Source organism: Venturia canescens, chromosome 4, assembly GCF_019457755.1.
Source record: "Venturia canescens isolate UGA chromosome 4, ASM1945775v1, whole genome shotgun sequence".
Classification (NCBI taxonomy): Eukaryota; Metazoa; Arthropoda; class Insecta; order Hymenoptera; family Ichneumonidae; genus Venturia; species Venturia canescens.
The window spans coordinates 11,165,019-11,180,819 of NC_057424.1; the positions used below are offsets into that span (position 1 = coordinate 11,165,019).

The 15,801-nt window shown below is 37.1% G+C and overlaps 1 protein-coding gene across 2 annotated transcripts; it reads right to left on the reverse strand.

Annotated features, from left to right (window-relative positions):
- Positions 1-2,353: 2,353 nt before the first annotated feature.
- Positions 2,354-12,673, reverse strand: LOC122409175 (elongation of very long chain fatty acids protein 1-like). Of its 2 annotated transcripts, none has more exons than XM_043416512.1 (7): positions 12,321-12,673; positions 7,699-7,747; positions 7,089-7,279; positions 6,927-7,007; positions 6,148-6,310; positions 5,917-6,056; positions 2,354-5,712 (listed from the first exon to the last, which is right to left on the reverse strand). In XM_043416512.1, the coding sequence occupies exons 2-7, from the start codon at positions 7,742-7,744 to the stop codon at positions 5,548-5,550; spliced, it is 786 nt and encodes a 261-aa protein (XP_043272447.1). In that variant the 5' UTR covers positions 7,745-7,747; positions 12,321-12,673; the 3' UTR covers positions 2,354-5,547. The 2 variants fall into 2 exon arrangements, with proteins under 2 accessions (XP_043272447.1, XP_043272448.1); XM_043416513.1 differs by lacking the exon at positions 12,321-12,673 and adding an exon at positions 11,762-11,781.
- Between the last annotated feature and the right edge of the window lie 3,128 nt (positions 12,674-15,801).

Genomic DNA, 15,801 nt, shown 5'->3' on the forward strand with positions numbered 1-15,801 from the left:
GTTCTCATTGTGTGGAACTGATCTTCCCTCGTGTTTATCGCTTCCGCGCTTTCGCTATAACAGACAGTAAAAGTCTACGCATGAAAGTTTTAAAGGTCGAGGCGTCAGAAGAATTTATTGGATCAGGAAAAATCCGATTTTCGAAAACACTTGGAAACGCGGTGGTTTTGGTATAAGAGTCAAAAGCGAATTAGCATTTATAAACGTAGTCACGAGTCCCTGCCGAGATTCGAAGCAACAAAAGCACACTAAAAACTTCATTTGAACGTTCGAAATCAAGATATAGAAGAATTGAAAGTTTTTTGATTGACGGACACTGAAATTTCTTAACAAAGAAACGACGATTCGTGTACGAATTGATTTTGGGAAATTATTGAGAATGCTATTCAGACGTATATGGAAATTGCACGTTAACGTACGCAAGAATGCGACAGAGGGCTTGCGCTAGCTTAAATTCTTGGCGTTGAGCTCCTACCGCGTCTCCGCGTATAAGAAAATGCTGTACCGCTTCCTATTTTTTTGTATCCATAAATAGTTTTGCTGGATTATGGAAATTTACTTTTCGGATATAAATAAAATTTGGTAGATTATATTGGCAAATTATATTGAGATTCCGATCCATAGATAAGAGCCTTAATAATTATTTTATCTTCGTGGGCATATCGAAGACGTAAATATTGTCAAACGTTTGTCTACTTCTGTACATACGAATTTAGGGTATGGCTCAGCTGGTTCGAAAGTAAAATTTTCCAACACGGTTCAACCAATTACGAAAAAGCTCCGTCAGCGAATCGTAGCTAACGTCTTGCGTCCGCTGACGCACCGTTTTGTAATCGGTCGAACCGTGTCGAAAAATTTCAACTTCGAAAATTGAAGGTGGACGTTAAGTAATCGATTCACAAACTTAACTCCTTACATACGTCCAGCAGTGCCTAAAACGCGCTAAAAGAAAAACTGTTTTTAGAAGAGATAGCAATAGAAAATAATAAAAATAATGTTTACACATTGTTTATTAGTATTTAAACTTTGTAAAAAAATTTATTTCATTTTTTTTTTTTTTTTTTTTTAATATTACAACATAAAAAATCACGTTGCTCCATGGTCTGCATCATTTCTTCTTGAAATGTTTATAGATCTGGAAACTGTAAAAAAATTCTTGTAAAATAAAGTTGTAGTTATAGTCCGTCGAGCCGGATTTTTGGAGTTCGAAAAATTTTGCAATTTACGGCAGTTTAAAAAAAAGTGTGCATTTTGTGTCATAAATGTCACACTTTAATTATGTTTATCAAATTTTTTAATGACAATATCAAAAATCCGACTCAACAGACTACACAGAAAACAATTTCGAATATTTAAAAAAAAAGCGTCAAAAAATATGAAAAAAAAACTGTATGAGTTGTCATGCAGACCGTGCCAGAAAAAGTTATTTTGAGAAAAACGCATTTCGAGTGCGCATCAGGTTCTCTCGTTGGGCAGTCACGTTTTCTACAGTAACTTTCGATCTGTAGGGAATTTTTACAGACTTGAACAGAAATACGCCTAAAACTATCGAGAATAATAATCCGTAAAAAAAAAATCGATTTTTTGAAAATTCTGGACGTGTGTAAGGGCTTAACGTAGAAGAATCGTTTGAATCCAGCAGAGAATTCGTCGTGCTCCAGATCATTGCAACAGCTGTACAGAACACACCGTAATGTAATATTGCCACCCGATGACGGAGGCAATTCTCGTGATTTCAATTTCTTCCAATCGAAAGGACCGACTACTACTGATGGAAACAACGATCCATTCAAACCTACTATGCGAACGTTTTCAAAAATAGACAAAAAAGTGATAGATCGAGGCAATTGGATTCTGTATGCAAATACAAAAGTTCGAAAATTGCTCATTTCAAATTTCATGACCAATCGTTTTTTTTTGAGTCAACATTTCGCTTTTCCAACCTTTCGGTATATTATTGATCTTCGATGGTACTGTTCGGGAGAGTGAAAGTAAGAGAAAAGTATTAAAATTGCGCTGTTCATGAGCTACTTTACCGTACACCGATATGAAGTTTTACCGACGTTCTTTCGAGCTGACAGTAGGCAAGGTGAAACACGCCTGAGCTACAAAATTCACACTGCTTGCCTCATCGTCTTATCCTGTCAGCGGCAACCTGTGATATGTAGAACGAAAACTCCCACATCTCTGAATTTAAATCTGCACCACTGAATCGCAAATTCTAAAAAAACAAGTAAAATTCGTGTCACGTAAAATTCGATGAATAATCCTGTCATTTTCTCTGAATTTGCGAAATATATTTTTGGCTTCCTTCTGTCGTCACGTGATCCATTATAATAATTACACATTGCACTTTAATTAACATTATTACGTATTTATTATTTTCATTACATTTCAGCCAATTCTCTTAGGGAATAATTTTTTTCTGATGAGAATTTCGGTCTCAAGCTGAAGCGGTGACAATAAAAAAAAGACATACGAAGTTGATGAACGTAGTTTCGAGGTATTGCATTTACGAGTGAAAAAATTTAACCCGTTTCCTTAAATTTACAGCTGTCACTAATGACGATGACAATACCGGTGGTTGCTCACATTCAAAAATGGGTTTAAACTTTCGAACGTAACGTCGCATACGAAATCAGCATTCGGATTTTAAAAGAACGCGATCTTTTGTAAATTCGAATGCATTTAATCGCCATTTGAAATTTTTCGAACGTCACACATTGACGCATTCCATTCTTTTCTCGTATTCCAAATATTTTTCAAGTATTCTTCAAAACTATGGATTCAAATTCCATACGCTTTAGGTTAATCCTGGATACGAGAAGAATAAAAAAATATCTTTCACCGCGAAAATTGACATGTCAAAGGTGCATCAAATGTTCAGTTTGTCGTGTGACCTATCTCGAGCTGCTTCACCGACAAATAATGGAAAATAACAGAAAGCTGTATTGAAGGATTGCATTGCAAGCTAAAAGATTGTTAACGGTCTCGAAATTTTGCTTAATATCCATAGTCGAACTAATGAAACGAAGTGGAAAGTAATATTAGGTCAAAACGTTAGAATAAAAACGGTGACATCGAGGAGAATCCAATCACTGGAAAACGAGGTTTGGAGAAAGAAAACTCAAAATCTTTTTCAGTATGAAAATTGTTTCTACTGGACCGTTAATAATTCGTGATTTTTGTATGTATAATTTGCACGTAGCGATAAAATGTAACTCCCCAAATAACTCCAAAGACTTCCCTAATAAGACGGACTATTAATAATTCTCTCTCCCTCTCAGTTTTAAATTACATTTATCTCGTTGTAACAATATCAATTTTCCAAGTGACAAACGTTGAGGTCGGTTGAGGTCGTTGCAGAATAACGATAATTAGGTCTCGCAGTTCTCTCTTGCTGTCATTATTACGAAAACGCTCATTTTTCTGATAACACCAATCCTAATTTTCATAACAGTCATATATTTATCGACATCAATGTGAGAAATTAATTTTTATAATTTTCTGTACTTCACATGATTTCGGTATTAACGGTATAGCAGAGAAGCCGCCCCCGCTGTACGAAAATGGTCATTGACATACAGATATTCCATATGAATCGACAAAATAAAAAAACAGCCTGGCAGTTGTACCTTAAAAGAGTGTTCGTTTATGCTTTTTGTCTATACTTGAAAATAAAAAAGCCACGAGCTGGGGAAAAACGAATTATCGTTGACACACAAAAGTTTGCAAAGTGCTTGGTATCAGAGACAGGCGAATGCTGGCTCAAGTTGAAAAGGCAGAGTAGCTTCCTCTCAACCTCTTCTCATTCGTTCGTTATCGGAGGGCTTAGGACCTGGCTCGAGGGTCTTATCGTATTAACGTTAAAACGAATAGCCTCGATTCAGTGCCGAATGAAAGAAAATCAAATAGTTTTTATTTCGTAACCTCTCAATCGTCGACGATTGTTTTTTCAATTTATTGAAGTATCTGCAGACCCATTTTGTCAGAATAAAATATTCATATTTTGCCTCGAGATAGTTGTCTCGCCGATGCGATGTTTTCCTTCGAAGTCGTTCCATGTTCAGGGGTCGTTGCTATGCGATTACTTGAGAAATTGAGGAAAAATTCTCGGTTCGTATCTGAATTCATTATGATCAACTCTTCGCACTGTCTCTTTAGTTTCTTGTTAGAAATGCAAGTTCTAGAGGTCCGGCAACGAGATTTTTTTTCCCTAGACAATCATCAAATGTAATATAATAACGACGCAAAGTTGACGAAATAAAATCAGAATTTCACTCATCCGAGTTTGAAGACAGCAATGAAAAATCACCGAGTAATCGGGAATATTGGAATTTATATGTTGATTCGGGAACTCTGAACCTTTTAATCAGCACTTTCTTCATCCCTTTATAAGGTTTTGCATAAATAATTCATAAGATGTAACGTCTAACTTTATTAGGATATTTCACAAATTATCGAAGCTGTTTCGTACATCGACTGAAAAGTGGACTTCGTAACAAGACTGCAGCGAGACAACTACCTTAAAATAATGAATCAACGTGTATTTCCGGTCGACCTTGAGAATGAATATTTATTCCCATAGTTTTCTGTATTTATATTTAAGGCCTAACATTCTTAAATATATTTACTGGATTTTCTGATACGAAATGTTGGTTTTAACCCAACGATATGTGGACAGTCGCGTATGGAAGTAGAATAAAAGAGGATCGTGAACTCGCATAATCGTTTATAGTACTCATCACCGGGATGATCAAACAATATCTGATTGTCGAATTAAATCTCGATTCATTTTCGATACAAATAACAAAATATTTCTTTTTTTTCGACGTATTAAAAATCTCTTATGTATATTTGGTTTTTCTCAACTGGACAGGCAGTCGATTTAACGAAATTTTCAATTTTTCTTCCCAGGCACGAAAGGCCTATGAACAGATCAATGTAATATTTTTCTTCGTCAAATAAAAATAAGTTTGGAGACGAGAAAATAAAAATGATCGATAATCCAACGAAGTTTATTTGACAATAACTGTTAAAATATTACTTCCATATCATTTTAATTCTACCCAATTAAGTCTTTTTTCCGGATGTGCGGAGCGACAAATGATTTTATTATTAAGCATGATCTACTAATGCTGATGTAGCAATGAAATTCAAAATAAATAAGTACAAAAAATCTTGATGATTATATCGAAAAACGAATAAGTCACATTGTAAAACGAGAAACGAGCTTCGTGACGAAATAATACAATACAAACTTAACAAAAACGACAAATTTAATATTTTCAATTAGAAATAAACGTTGAGTAACAATTGTAAAATAACGACACGAGGAAGAATTTTACTTTAAAGTTATAATAAACGGTCGCGCACCGCAAATTTCTATATTCGGAAGATAAAAGAACGGAAGTAACGCACAAAAACGTAGGTTAATCGTTCCAACTACAAATGTTATCGATCAGTCTGCTGTATTCGTTGCAGCGGTGACTTTAGCGATGAATAAAAAGTACAAAACGAGGCTGAAGTTGAGGCCATCACTGGTTTTCACTGTTGCTTTTTGGTGGTGTATGATTTTTTGTAATAGTCCCAAAACATGTAGAATATCACGATTACGTGAAACATGTAAATGTAGGCCAGAGGCTTGCGACTTGGCTCGCACGAAGGCATCAGTGCTTGAGCTGTGTGCAAAACCATCACGACGAATTGAATCTGCAACAGAATTTTTGTGCTCAAACTAGGACGTAACGGGTCATCGTGACTCGGCTACTCGTTGACTTCGTTATATTTCGTAAATAAATTGAGAGTTTTAACTGAATAGATTTGGGAAAAATGTTTGTTCAAATAACATCGAAATAAATTGAAGTTATTTGAATTCCTCATTAATTTAGTTCATTAGAAAGTTCCTATGCGTACCAATTGAAGCATCGTTAAATACGGTTTCCATCGCCAAATTCTCTTTTGCATATTCGGCCCTAGGCAAGCTAATAAATAATAAGTATACATGATCACATGAACGATGCAATTGGGCATCATGATGAACGTCCACATGCCACCTGAAATATTAACATCAATACATTAGCAACGGCATTGTGCCGAAGGATTCAAAATCAAAGCAAAAAAGTCTGCGAATTGCGCGAACATTACCTGGCGCATATTTGCAGGCGATCCAGGCAAGGCTAACGGTTGTCACGTGATGATAAATGTGCAGAAAAGATGACTGTTTGTATTTCTTGCGAAGTATGAATATAACAGTATCGCCAAGCTCGCACATCTTCAATAACAGCAGCCACCATACCCATCTCGCCATCTAAATTGTCATGTCAATTAATTAGCTCCTTAATTAAAAAACAATTGTTTTTTAAAACTCCTCAAACACGCTATGGGAGAGGCAAATACTTTTAGGATGCCCATTAAAATCGCTGGTGAGAATGAATAACACACGAAATTCTCATTGACGAAAGACATCTTTATTGTGGAATTAATTGAAGTGGAGTCACTAAATACTGCGACGATCATTTTCAAAATATCATGAAGCAAGTGAGACTTTAGCACGTGACAATTATTTCGTGGCTGTCAAAAAATTTAAGAAAATAATGACTCAGTTTTCAAGGTAAAATTTGACCTGAGCAGCCCCCGAATTTTACCATGCACCAGGACAAGATTTTCTTGGGCCTTTTTTAGTAGTGGCGAATTTTGATTAAACATTTTCGCTATTTTACGAGAGCTAATAATCTTGGCACGCAGGAACGTTTCGAGGTAATTACAAATCATTTGCTCGTACTGATTTCACTTAAGTCTCTTCTTATCGGTGATCTGACACCGACGAAGTGAAAAAAATCGACGTCAAGATATTGGAATATCCGTTTTTGTATGGGGCTGGAGAAAATGTTCTTCCGCTGCAAAATATGTTGAAACAAACTTACGCTCATGGACTCGGAATTTAGTGAGTAATCGGGGGGTTCACATCCCCACGATAGGTTCGTTGTAAAGCCGGACGTTAGGAGCTGAAATTTGATGAAATATTCTATTAATTAACACGAACCGAAACCCAATTGCAGCCTCATATTTTTGTCCGTTTATCTTACTCCATAAAAAACCGCAGCACTCGCAAGAGCTACGAAAACGTTGTAGAATATCATGACATTGTGGAGAGAATACGGCTGACGTTTTTCCATGTACTTAGGGCCGAGGTAAAGAATGAAGAAAAGATAGGAGACGAGTATCGTTGCAACCGGAAATGGACTAGACATCAAAGGCCAATCAGCCACCCTTGGATCTGTTACGATTTAATTTATACAGAATTACTATTTTTACATTCCTCCTTGCGGTATGCGGGTTCGTACAAAATTCCAAATCATTTTACATCTTGCAAGAATCTGTGTTTTTTTACTTTTCATAGTGACCGAATTCGATTATCCTACTTTCATCCTGGTTTCCTCAATTTTTATTAGAATTTCATAGATCATTTCATAGTTGCGTTGCTTCAAGCATTTTATTTTTAAATCAAGCTCACAAACGTATTTTCAATACGTTAAAAGGAAATTCGTTCAAAAAGCCGATTATTCCGTTGAACATAGCGAACGAGATTTGAATTAATACACCAGAAGAAAAAAACATTCTTGAAAGTTTTTCAGCATCGATTGAAACAAGCAAGTGAATCGATCCAGATCTACGAATCTTCCATCGAGATCTTACCTGATATCTCCTCGATGAGGTAACGATACGCCTCCGCAGGCCCCATTTCCTGTGATGCAGAAAAACGAATAAACTTTGTGTTCACAGAATGATTGCGACGAAAGCGCGACTTTTTTCTATGCCGCGAAGATTTTTAATTCCTTTGAAAGAGACGAAAAGTAACGCGGGATACCGCGCGATCACTCGGTCATAAAATTCTCGAGAGAATTCTTCGGGGGTTCCATTCCCGATAGCTCGTGGCTCTGTGACTGAGAGAACGAGTGACAGAGTTAACGGGTCGTAGAGTCGAAGTTGGCGGATGCAGTTGTAGCAAATCGTCAACGAACGAGACCGAGATGGTCCGAGTCAAGAGAGAAAGAGAGAGAGAAAAAGGGAGCAGCAGATGATGAGAGATTCGAGCTCGACACACAGCAGGTTGCAGACTCACTCTATCCATCGTTACAGATTACAATATACGTGAATCATCAACAACGGCCACTGCACAACGCGGATTTTCATTCGTTACGCCAACGTGTACTCAATGAATTTCTATATCCGCAACGCTCACACTCCACCTGAACTCGTTGAGGAGCTATTGCGATCGGATTTTCCAAAGGGAACAAACGATCGAGCCGACACTAGAAAAAAACCGTAAAATTTACTGCTAACTGCCCTAACTCTGAGAATTTCACGAAATTTCAAGAACGACGCAGCGTTTTTATCCGAAAATCCTGTTACAAGGCTTCTGCAATTACCTGATAAACATGAAAATTTAAGGAGGAACATCAGCTTCACGTGAAGTGAGGTTATGTAAATACGAATTTCATTGTTTTTATATAAATTATCTAGGTTACGTAAAGTCCGTTTGCTTTATTTATTCGGGATTAACCCCCAAAAGTACGTAATTGTCGGGTGGAATTTATGTGATATATAAAAAAAATGGCAGAATTAAACGACCTCAAATTTTGCACACTTGTTCTTTGGAGTTCAAACTGTGGAATAGTATTTTTTTTCTAAACTATCACCATTTTTTATTTGTTTTTGAGTACGAAAAGTTGGGATCTGTGGAGTTATTTCCTATGCGTAGGTGTTAAATATTCGAAGTTTAGAAATGATTTACTAAAAAATGGCTGAATGAAATGGATTAAAAATTAGAGAGGCTATAGAAAATATATCCAAAAATGTATTCTAAAAGTTTCATTAAGCTATCGTCACTTTTCTCAAGCTGATGTTCCTCCTTAATCGAGTGATGGGAAATTTATATCCAATGATAACGGTAACAATAACGTCAGTAGAAATTTCTCGAAATCTACAATGATGCAAATTGGTTGATGATTCTCCGTCGACGGATGTACTTGAATTGAGAAAATTTATTTGTTCAGCCGGATATATATTTTCCAGGATTTTGTGAGAAATTCTGAAGAACCACTTTTTCACGTTTCTCACAGTAATCGATTGGGATTTCAAATTTTTGAAAAATTTATGATCGTTATTTCGATGACGTTGGTTTCCGAATTTATTTTGTGGTTCTTTATCCACTACCGCGAGTCGAAAAGCTATCGGGAATACTAATTTTCTCTAGTGAGACGAGGTCTGAGCTGAAAAGAGTTTAGTTCAAACTTTTATCAGCTTAATGATTTAGTCGTAACTGGCGCAGTCGAGTTTTCACAGAAACATAAATGTTGCGAGTCCAGTTTCTTGCCCTGTGTGTTGTAATCACGTGAATGGTTCCACTTAGAAATTGTTCGAAGGTGGCACCTCGATTTTTGCCAATGGAAAGCGTAACGATCGATAATAATTATGGGCGCAACCAAAACTTGGCATGGCAATTTTCGAATTGACCATCGAGCGTTTCAAGAGTGGGCACGTTCATGAGGACAGTCGAAGACGATTTGTCTCGTTTTCAAAACGAAGAAAAATCTTTGGCAAAGTTATTTTGACGGGAACGATCAGTCAAAACAACCCCCAGCGTTCTTTAATTAAACGGCAGTGGCGTAAGCTTAAATGGAGCAAAAACAGACTGCGGCAAAAAGAATAAGGAACAGACCCGAGCATTCAACATTCATCACAATGTCTGTGCCGACAGTTTAAGGAAAAAAGCGATTGGGATTACAAAAGGTGTCTCGTTTGCTGGTCCGATGACAGAGAAGTAACGAGTTTGAAAACTGCGTCGCGGGGGATCCGAGGAAAATTAATCGTCCCGAAACTGTCCGTGGACTTATCCGCGCGCACGTGATAGTTGAAGCGATAATTAGTGATCGCTTTTAATTGGCAAATGAGATAATTACTCTATCCGAGTTTAATAACGTGTCCTTCGACCGAGGGATTTAATCTCACGGTATCATCAATTTTCCAAAAACACCCTTCTATATTGTAGAAAGCTTGAATGAAAGGTGAGAAAAAAGCCAAAAAAAAAGTTATCAACCAATCAATCTTCACCAAAGCGCTATTCAATAGATATTTGCTCACTACAATTACTACAATGAAAATCTTAGTGGCTCTAGATTAAAGATTAATAGTTTCTAGGCTAATGAGTAGGTCTTACTGAAATCGATCGCGGATGTTAACTTCCTCTATCTCGTGGAAGTACACCTGCAAACAGTCAGAGAGATAGTAAGCTGTATTGTCAAAATTTCAAGCCTGTGCTTATCATTTATAAGTACATACTGGGAGGCACAATTATTTAAATACGTACTGTTTGCTACGCGTGTACAAATGAAATCGTACAGTGATTTGTTTGGAATTTTTCGTTGATTTTTTTGAGAGTTGATAAATTTCTCAAATTTTGATAATGTTCAAGGAAGATCGCGCAAATCTAATGGAAATCGGAAATTCCAATTATTATAAGATCTACGCTCTAGTTTTCGAGAAAACAATTAACGAATGTCACATTTTTTGAAGCCTTGTACGCAGGCACACTTCCTGTGCGACGATTTTAATTTAATGAAATAGGATCCTCTCAACTTTGAAGAGCCAAAAACAAGAATAGGAAAATAGAATGTTTTTAGAGATCAATAATGTCTTGAGAAAGCCTTGTTACCGGTGAAAATCACTCGGGAATGAAAAAACAAAAACACTTATTGAGGTTAACGAGTAACAATGACAAACGGTGAAAGGTTTGACAACACCCTGGACCAGCTGGTTTAAAATATAGACATAGCATACGCATATTAATAGAAAATAACTGTTGTCACATTTTGCTTAACGATTTGACTACGAAAGTATTTTAACTGCTACGATTATATTAAAAATGTATCAATCTCGACGAATAAGTTGCACACATAATTTGAATGATTGCAAGAATGAATTTAAATCGTTTCTTCGATCATATCAAAAGAGCAAAAAGTTCACTTGCTTTTTGACTCACAAGTAACCCATGATTTTCCTTAAAAGCTGATAATTTTTGTTTCAGTGATTAAGACATCGACGAGTGGGGAAATCTCAATATCTTTCATTTCGATGCCAACTTTCATGAAAAGTATGGAAAAGCTGATTACGTGTGTAACCGTGAGTGTTTAGTCGTACTTTGAAATTGTCATTTTTTCTGTCAGCTCAAGCGTTTTTAGACTCTTTTTTTATTTCGCTAAAATCACAAATATTTTTCGATCCGAATATCAATACACCCCTTTCCCTACAATCGATTTTTACAACTAATTCAATGAAAAAACCAAGGCCAGCGGATGTAGAAAAGCAAAAATGGTGAGACTCGCAACAACGCTGGTTCATTTGGGATGGAATGCCCCGCAGCTATTCGATGATAAACTTGCATGCGATGTACAAATACATAGTGATACTAAAAGGACTTATCAATGAATGTTATAGTAGTGCAGTAAAAGAGCGCAAAAATCGATAGTGCAGATGCAGCAGTGAATCGACTTAGCAATTGTTTCGAGAGAGAAGAAGATGATCGAAGCAGAGCTCGATATCGCAGCAGGACTCACTCGCTTAGGCTCTCGCACAATATACGAACGCACACGCGTGCGACACATTAATTAGCTAAAACCTACAATCGTCGTTTTATCTTAATAGTTACAACCACCAAGACGAAATAATAACGTTGGAGGCGCAGTCGTGACCGACTTACTGTGTGTTTCCGGAGTTGCAACTAGGAATAGAGTATGTATTTGGTGCAGCGAGAAGGCCCACACTATCCCTCGTTATTTCAGGATCCTTCGTGCACACACAGATCTACGGGGACGAACATACACGCACGTACACACACACACACACACACAAACACACACACACAAAATGAACAGCCCCGACACGTGCGCGTGTGTGTGTCTTCCTCATCATTCTTTGTCCACCCTTCTCCCACCCCTTCAGCTTTCTCTTACTCTCGCTTGAAATAGGGTCGATCCCAAAGATAATTTATAATGCACTCATTACGTCATTACACAGCATTACCTCTGCCAATGTTGCTGGTTATGGATAATTAAACTAAAAACTCGTCCGTGTCTCTGGACCTGTTCGATCCTTCACTCAACACGGTTTTTCCCCCATTCGAAAATTCGACTTCCGATTGAAAATTGGGGGAATAATAAAAAGCGATTTTATGGCCCGCTTCAGAGCTCCGATCGCTCCATATTCGTTCTATTTCTAAATATTGTTTTCCGGCAACGCGGTATTCAGATATATCTCACCTCTCGTGCTGCACATTTAAATTCCTTGAGCAGTGCCAGGTTCCAGCGCTGAGCGGCGAAAAAGGAGCCGAGACGCGCGCGCGTCGTCCGGAGTTTTGCGCGACGCTGTCGCCAGAGATCAATACGATTACCGCAACGCGAAAACTCTCGGGATTGAGGAAATTTCGATATCTTGCTTTACCCACTGGTGCTAACGGCTTTCTTACTCCCTAACTCTGCTTCTCACCGCGAATCAATTTTACTTATTAATTGGCGCGATTTTTTTTCCTTCCCTTCAAGATTCAACCTTCCGCGGATTCAGAACGCCACACCGACACCCACGACTGTCTCTCAGGGCGATGGTCTACTGTTCGAGTTACTCTCATCCACAGGGCATGCACCCCCGAGCCAGGAGCTTACGTCCAGTGCCGACCCCGCTGCCTTTGAGGCCCCATCACTCGATCAACGTTCTTTTATGCGCTAAAGTTCACATTTTATTTCATTTTTAAGTAACATTATATTTTTTTTCAAAAATATATATTCTTAGTTTAAATATTAGTTTCAAAGCGACCTGAGAACATTGTTTGGTAGTGTTTCTTCCCCCTTTTCTGGACAATCCAACTTCAGTAAACACCGAAAAACGTACGAAGCTCGAAAGTTAAAAAATTCAAATAAAACGATTTTTTATACGGAAAAAAAGACTTTCCAAAATCCTCAAATTTTGACATTTCTCTATTGTGTATGAAAAAGTAGGAATAAATTTTATCGAACTGAAGCCAATTTGCGTTCAGTGGATTCTCAGACTTCTCAATTCAGACTTCATAATTCGACGAAATTCGATGGACCAAAAAAAGACGACGAGAAAAGAACTGAGCAAGGAGACAAGACCATGTTTTCGGAGCTCTTCGCTCTTATCTCGTGAAAATCGTGAAAATCGCGAGAGAAAAACTTGTTTAAAGTCATCGTTGCTTCCACTTCGCAAGTAGATTCTAATGAAGTAAGAACGTCGGTACTTTATTTCGACCTTCACAGTATCGACTGATCGCAGGGTCAGCGATTTTTGTACACGGAATGCCGATTCTAAGTGGACCTGCGTGTATATTTAACTATGAGATTTCTCGAATCATCCAACGGCGATCAACGACGAAGTGCATCTTTTTCACGCTCGCAATCGATCGATCAGGGATGATTTTTATTTTTCGCACAAAGCATCCAACGTGACATCAACGTTATGTATGAAACGAACGTTTGCCCTTTTTCGGTAGAAGATATTTTAACAGCCCTGAAGAAAGTGCCGGTGCCGCCTACGGTTGCTACACGCGGCCTGCCGTAAGCGTGGGGCTTCTCAACGTTCTGTCATTAGAATCAGGATTAGCTGGGAACGTCTCTCGTATGCATATGCACAACGTACACACAAAAGTCTCTCGTCTAGCGTTGTTTTCACTGTTGCGGGACACCTAGAAGCAAAAATTTCCCATTCTTTTACCAACGCCATTACCTTCTTCGTGCGTCTGGTGCACGAACATTCGAGTTTGGATTATTTATTTATTAATTGAAGAAAATAGGCCGCAAACTTGATTTGCAACGCGCTCGTGTGCACTCCAAGTACAGCTTCGAATAAGGCATCGCCTGCTGCTGATTCAGCAACTTTAATTCGCATCCTTCAACTTCGGTTCCTAAGTGAAAATTCAGCAAAGTCTGAGTAATTTTGACAGATTTCACATAATTGGATTTTAGCAAGGGAATTTCATCGAATTTTTATGATTTTTGTTTTTTCAACTAGAAAAAATACGGGATTGGCGATGCAAAGGGTCGAAAAATGTATGACGGAAATAATTTGATGAATTAAATGAAATCCCACGGTAACAGAGTCATTGGAATTTGAATGATTTTATCACTTCTCAGCCCTCATCGACTCGGATAGATCACGTCCATTATTCGCTGGACAAACGAATGAAAAAAGTGAATAAAAATAAAAATTCTTATCGAGGATGCCCCATGAATTTGGCAATCACTTGGCTTCATGGGGAAAAATTCATCTGTTGTCAGATGGCACCCAGCACAGTTTGAATCTCTTCTCCCGAACGTCGGATTTTTACTGAAGGTGATTGCTTGCACGCGACCAGATCGAATTTGCTTTTCATTTAATGATGCATTCAGATTCATTCAGGGATGTCGACATCAAAATATATTCTTTTTGGCAAAAATTTACTTCAAAAATACAATAAAATATAAGATAAAGTGAAGCCTGTGCAAAAAAAACTAATCAACACGTACGATTGGTCCCTAAAAAATTAATCAAACGAAAAGAAGATACCGGAAGATGTTGAAAAATGCAAAATCTGAGTTAGAATTACAAAAATATTCAAATGATAAATTCAGCCAAAAATAATGAACTAATACGAATCCGTGTACTTCCATCCCCGCAAATCTTATTAGTCTCAGCTTCTTTAGGTTTGAGTAACAACCACAGAGGTCGCTAAGTCACGGGTTCAGAATTACTAGAACTCTGGGTATGATCCGGATTAACGTTTGACGAGTGCTGATAAAATCATTTCCGGCAATGTGAACGGTCGGTGACTGTTCCAATCGTCAACTGACTGTTCGATGGCTGATATAATCTGCGACATGACAATATAAATTATAGCTGAAACTATAGTAGTCACAGGATTAATTCACAATTTTATTCATACGAGAGATGTTGATAGTGATTTTTTATGGCAAGGGATAACTTCTTTTTTGTTAGTGGAATAATACTAGTTCTCAGCTTAAAAACGTGGACTTTTCTTATTTGGATTTTAAATTATTTTTTCCAATCAATTTTCGCCAATCAATATTAATTACTCGTTTTTTTATTATGAAAAAACAGGATTCGAAGTTTATTCGAAGTACATAGTCATCAACGGGGAAATCACAGTTTTTTTTCAGTCTTTTCAGATCTTTCTACGAGCTTTCTCATTGCGAATTTTTTAATACAAAAAACTTGATTGTTTTTATGTTATAAATAATGTGTAAATGAAAATAAGATAAAATAAACGATGGCAAGTGAATCTAAAAAAGAAAAAAGAATTCATTGAATTTTCCTGTTTTTCATTAATTCACTGTGATTGCATGATTATCAGGGATATAAAAAAAATTATGTTTTACGATATCTACATAATGTTGAAAGGTGAATTCGTCGAGAGAGATAAGTCTTAAGTGAATACAAATGATCACGAATTGTGAGTTGAGTCATCACTAGAGCGAACTATTGAATAATAAAATAGCTATGCATATGCAAATAATGATTCATCTGATAGCACAGTTTCAATGGACCTAAATATAAAATTTTTTTAAAGGATCTCAAAAACCAGTTCTAGCCATTCCAAATTATCCAATGATCCATGTATTATTGAAAATATTATGGAAAACGTTGAGTAAATTTTCTGGAATGTTTGAGCAACGAATATTCGGAGGGAAAATTCTTGACTTTGCGTTTAATCGAGTATATTTGAAGGTTTTA

Excerpts from the sequence above, each read along its gene's own strand:
- LOC122409175 (XM_043416512.1), bottom strand. The coding sequence starts at position 7,744 with ATGGGGCCTGCGGAGGCGTATCGTTACCTCATCGAGGAGATATCAG. Across the intron at positions 6,057-6,147 it reads CGCCTGCAAATATGCGCCAG|GTGGCATGTGGACGTTCATC; the intron begins GTAATGTTCGCG and ends TTAATATTTCAG. Across the intron at positions 5,713-5,916 it reads ATTTAACGATGCTTCAATTG|ATTCAATTCGTCGTGATGGT; the intron begins GTACGCATAGGA and ends ATTCTGTTGCAG.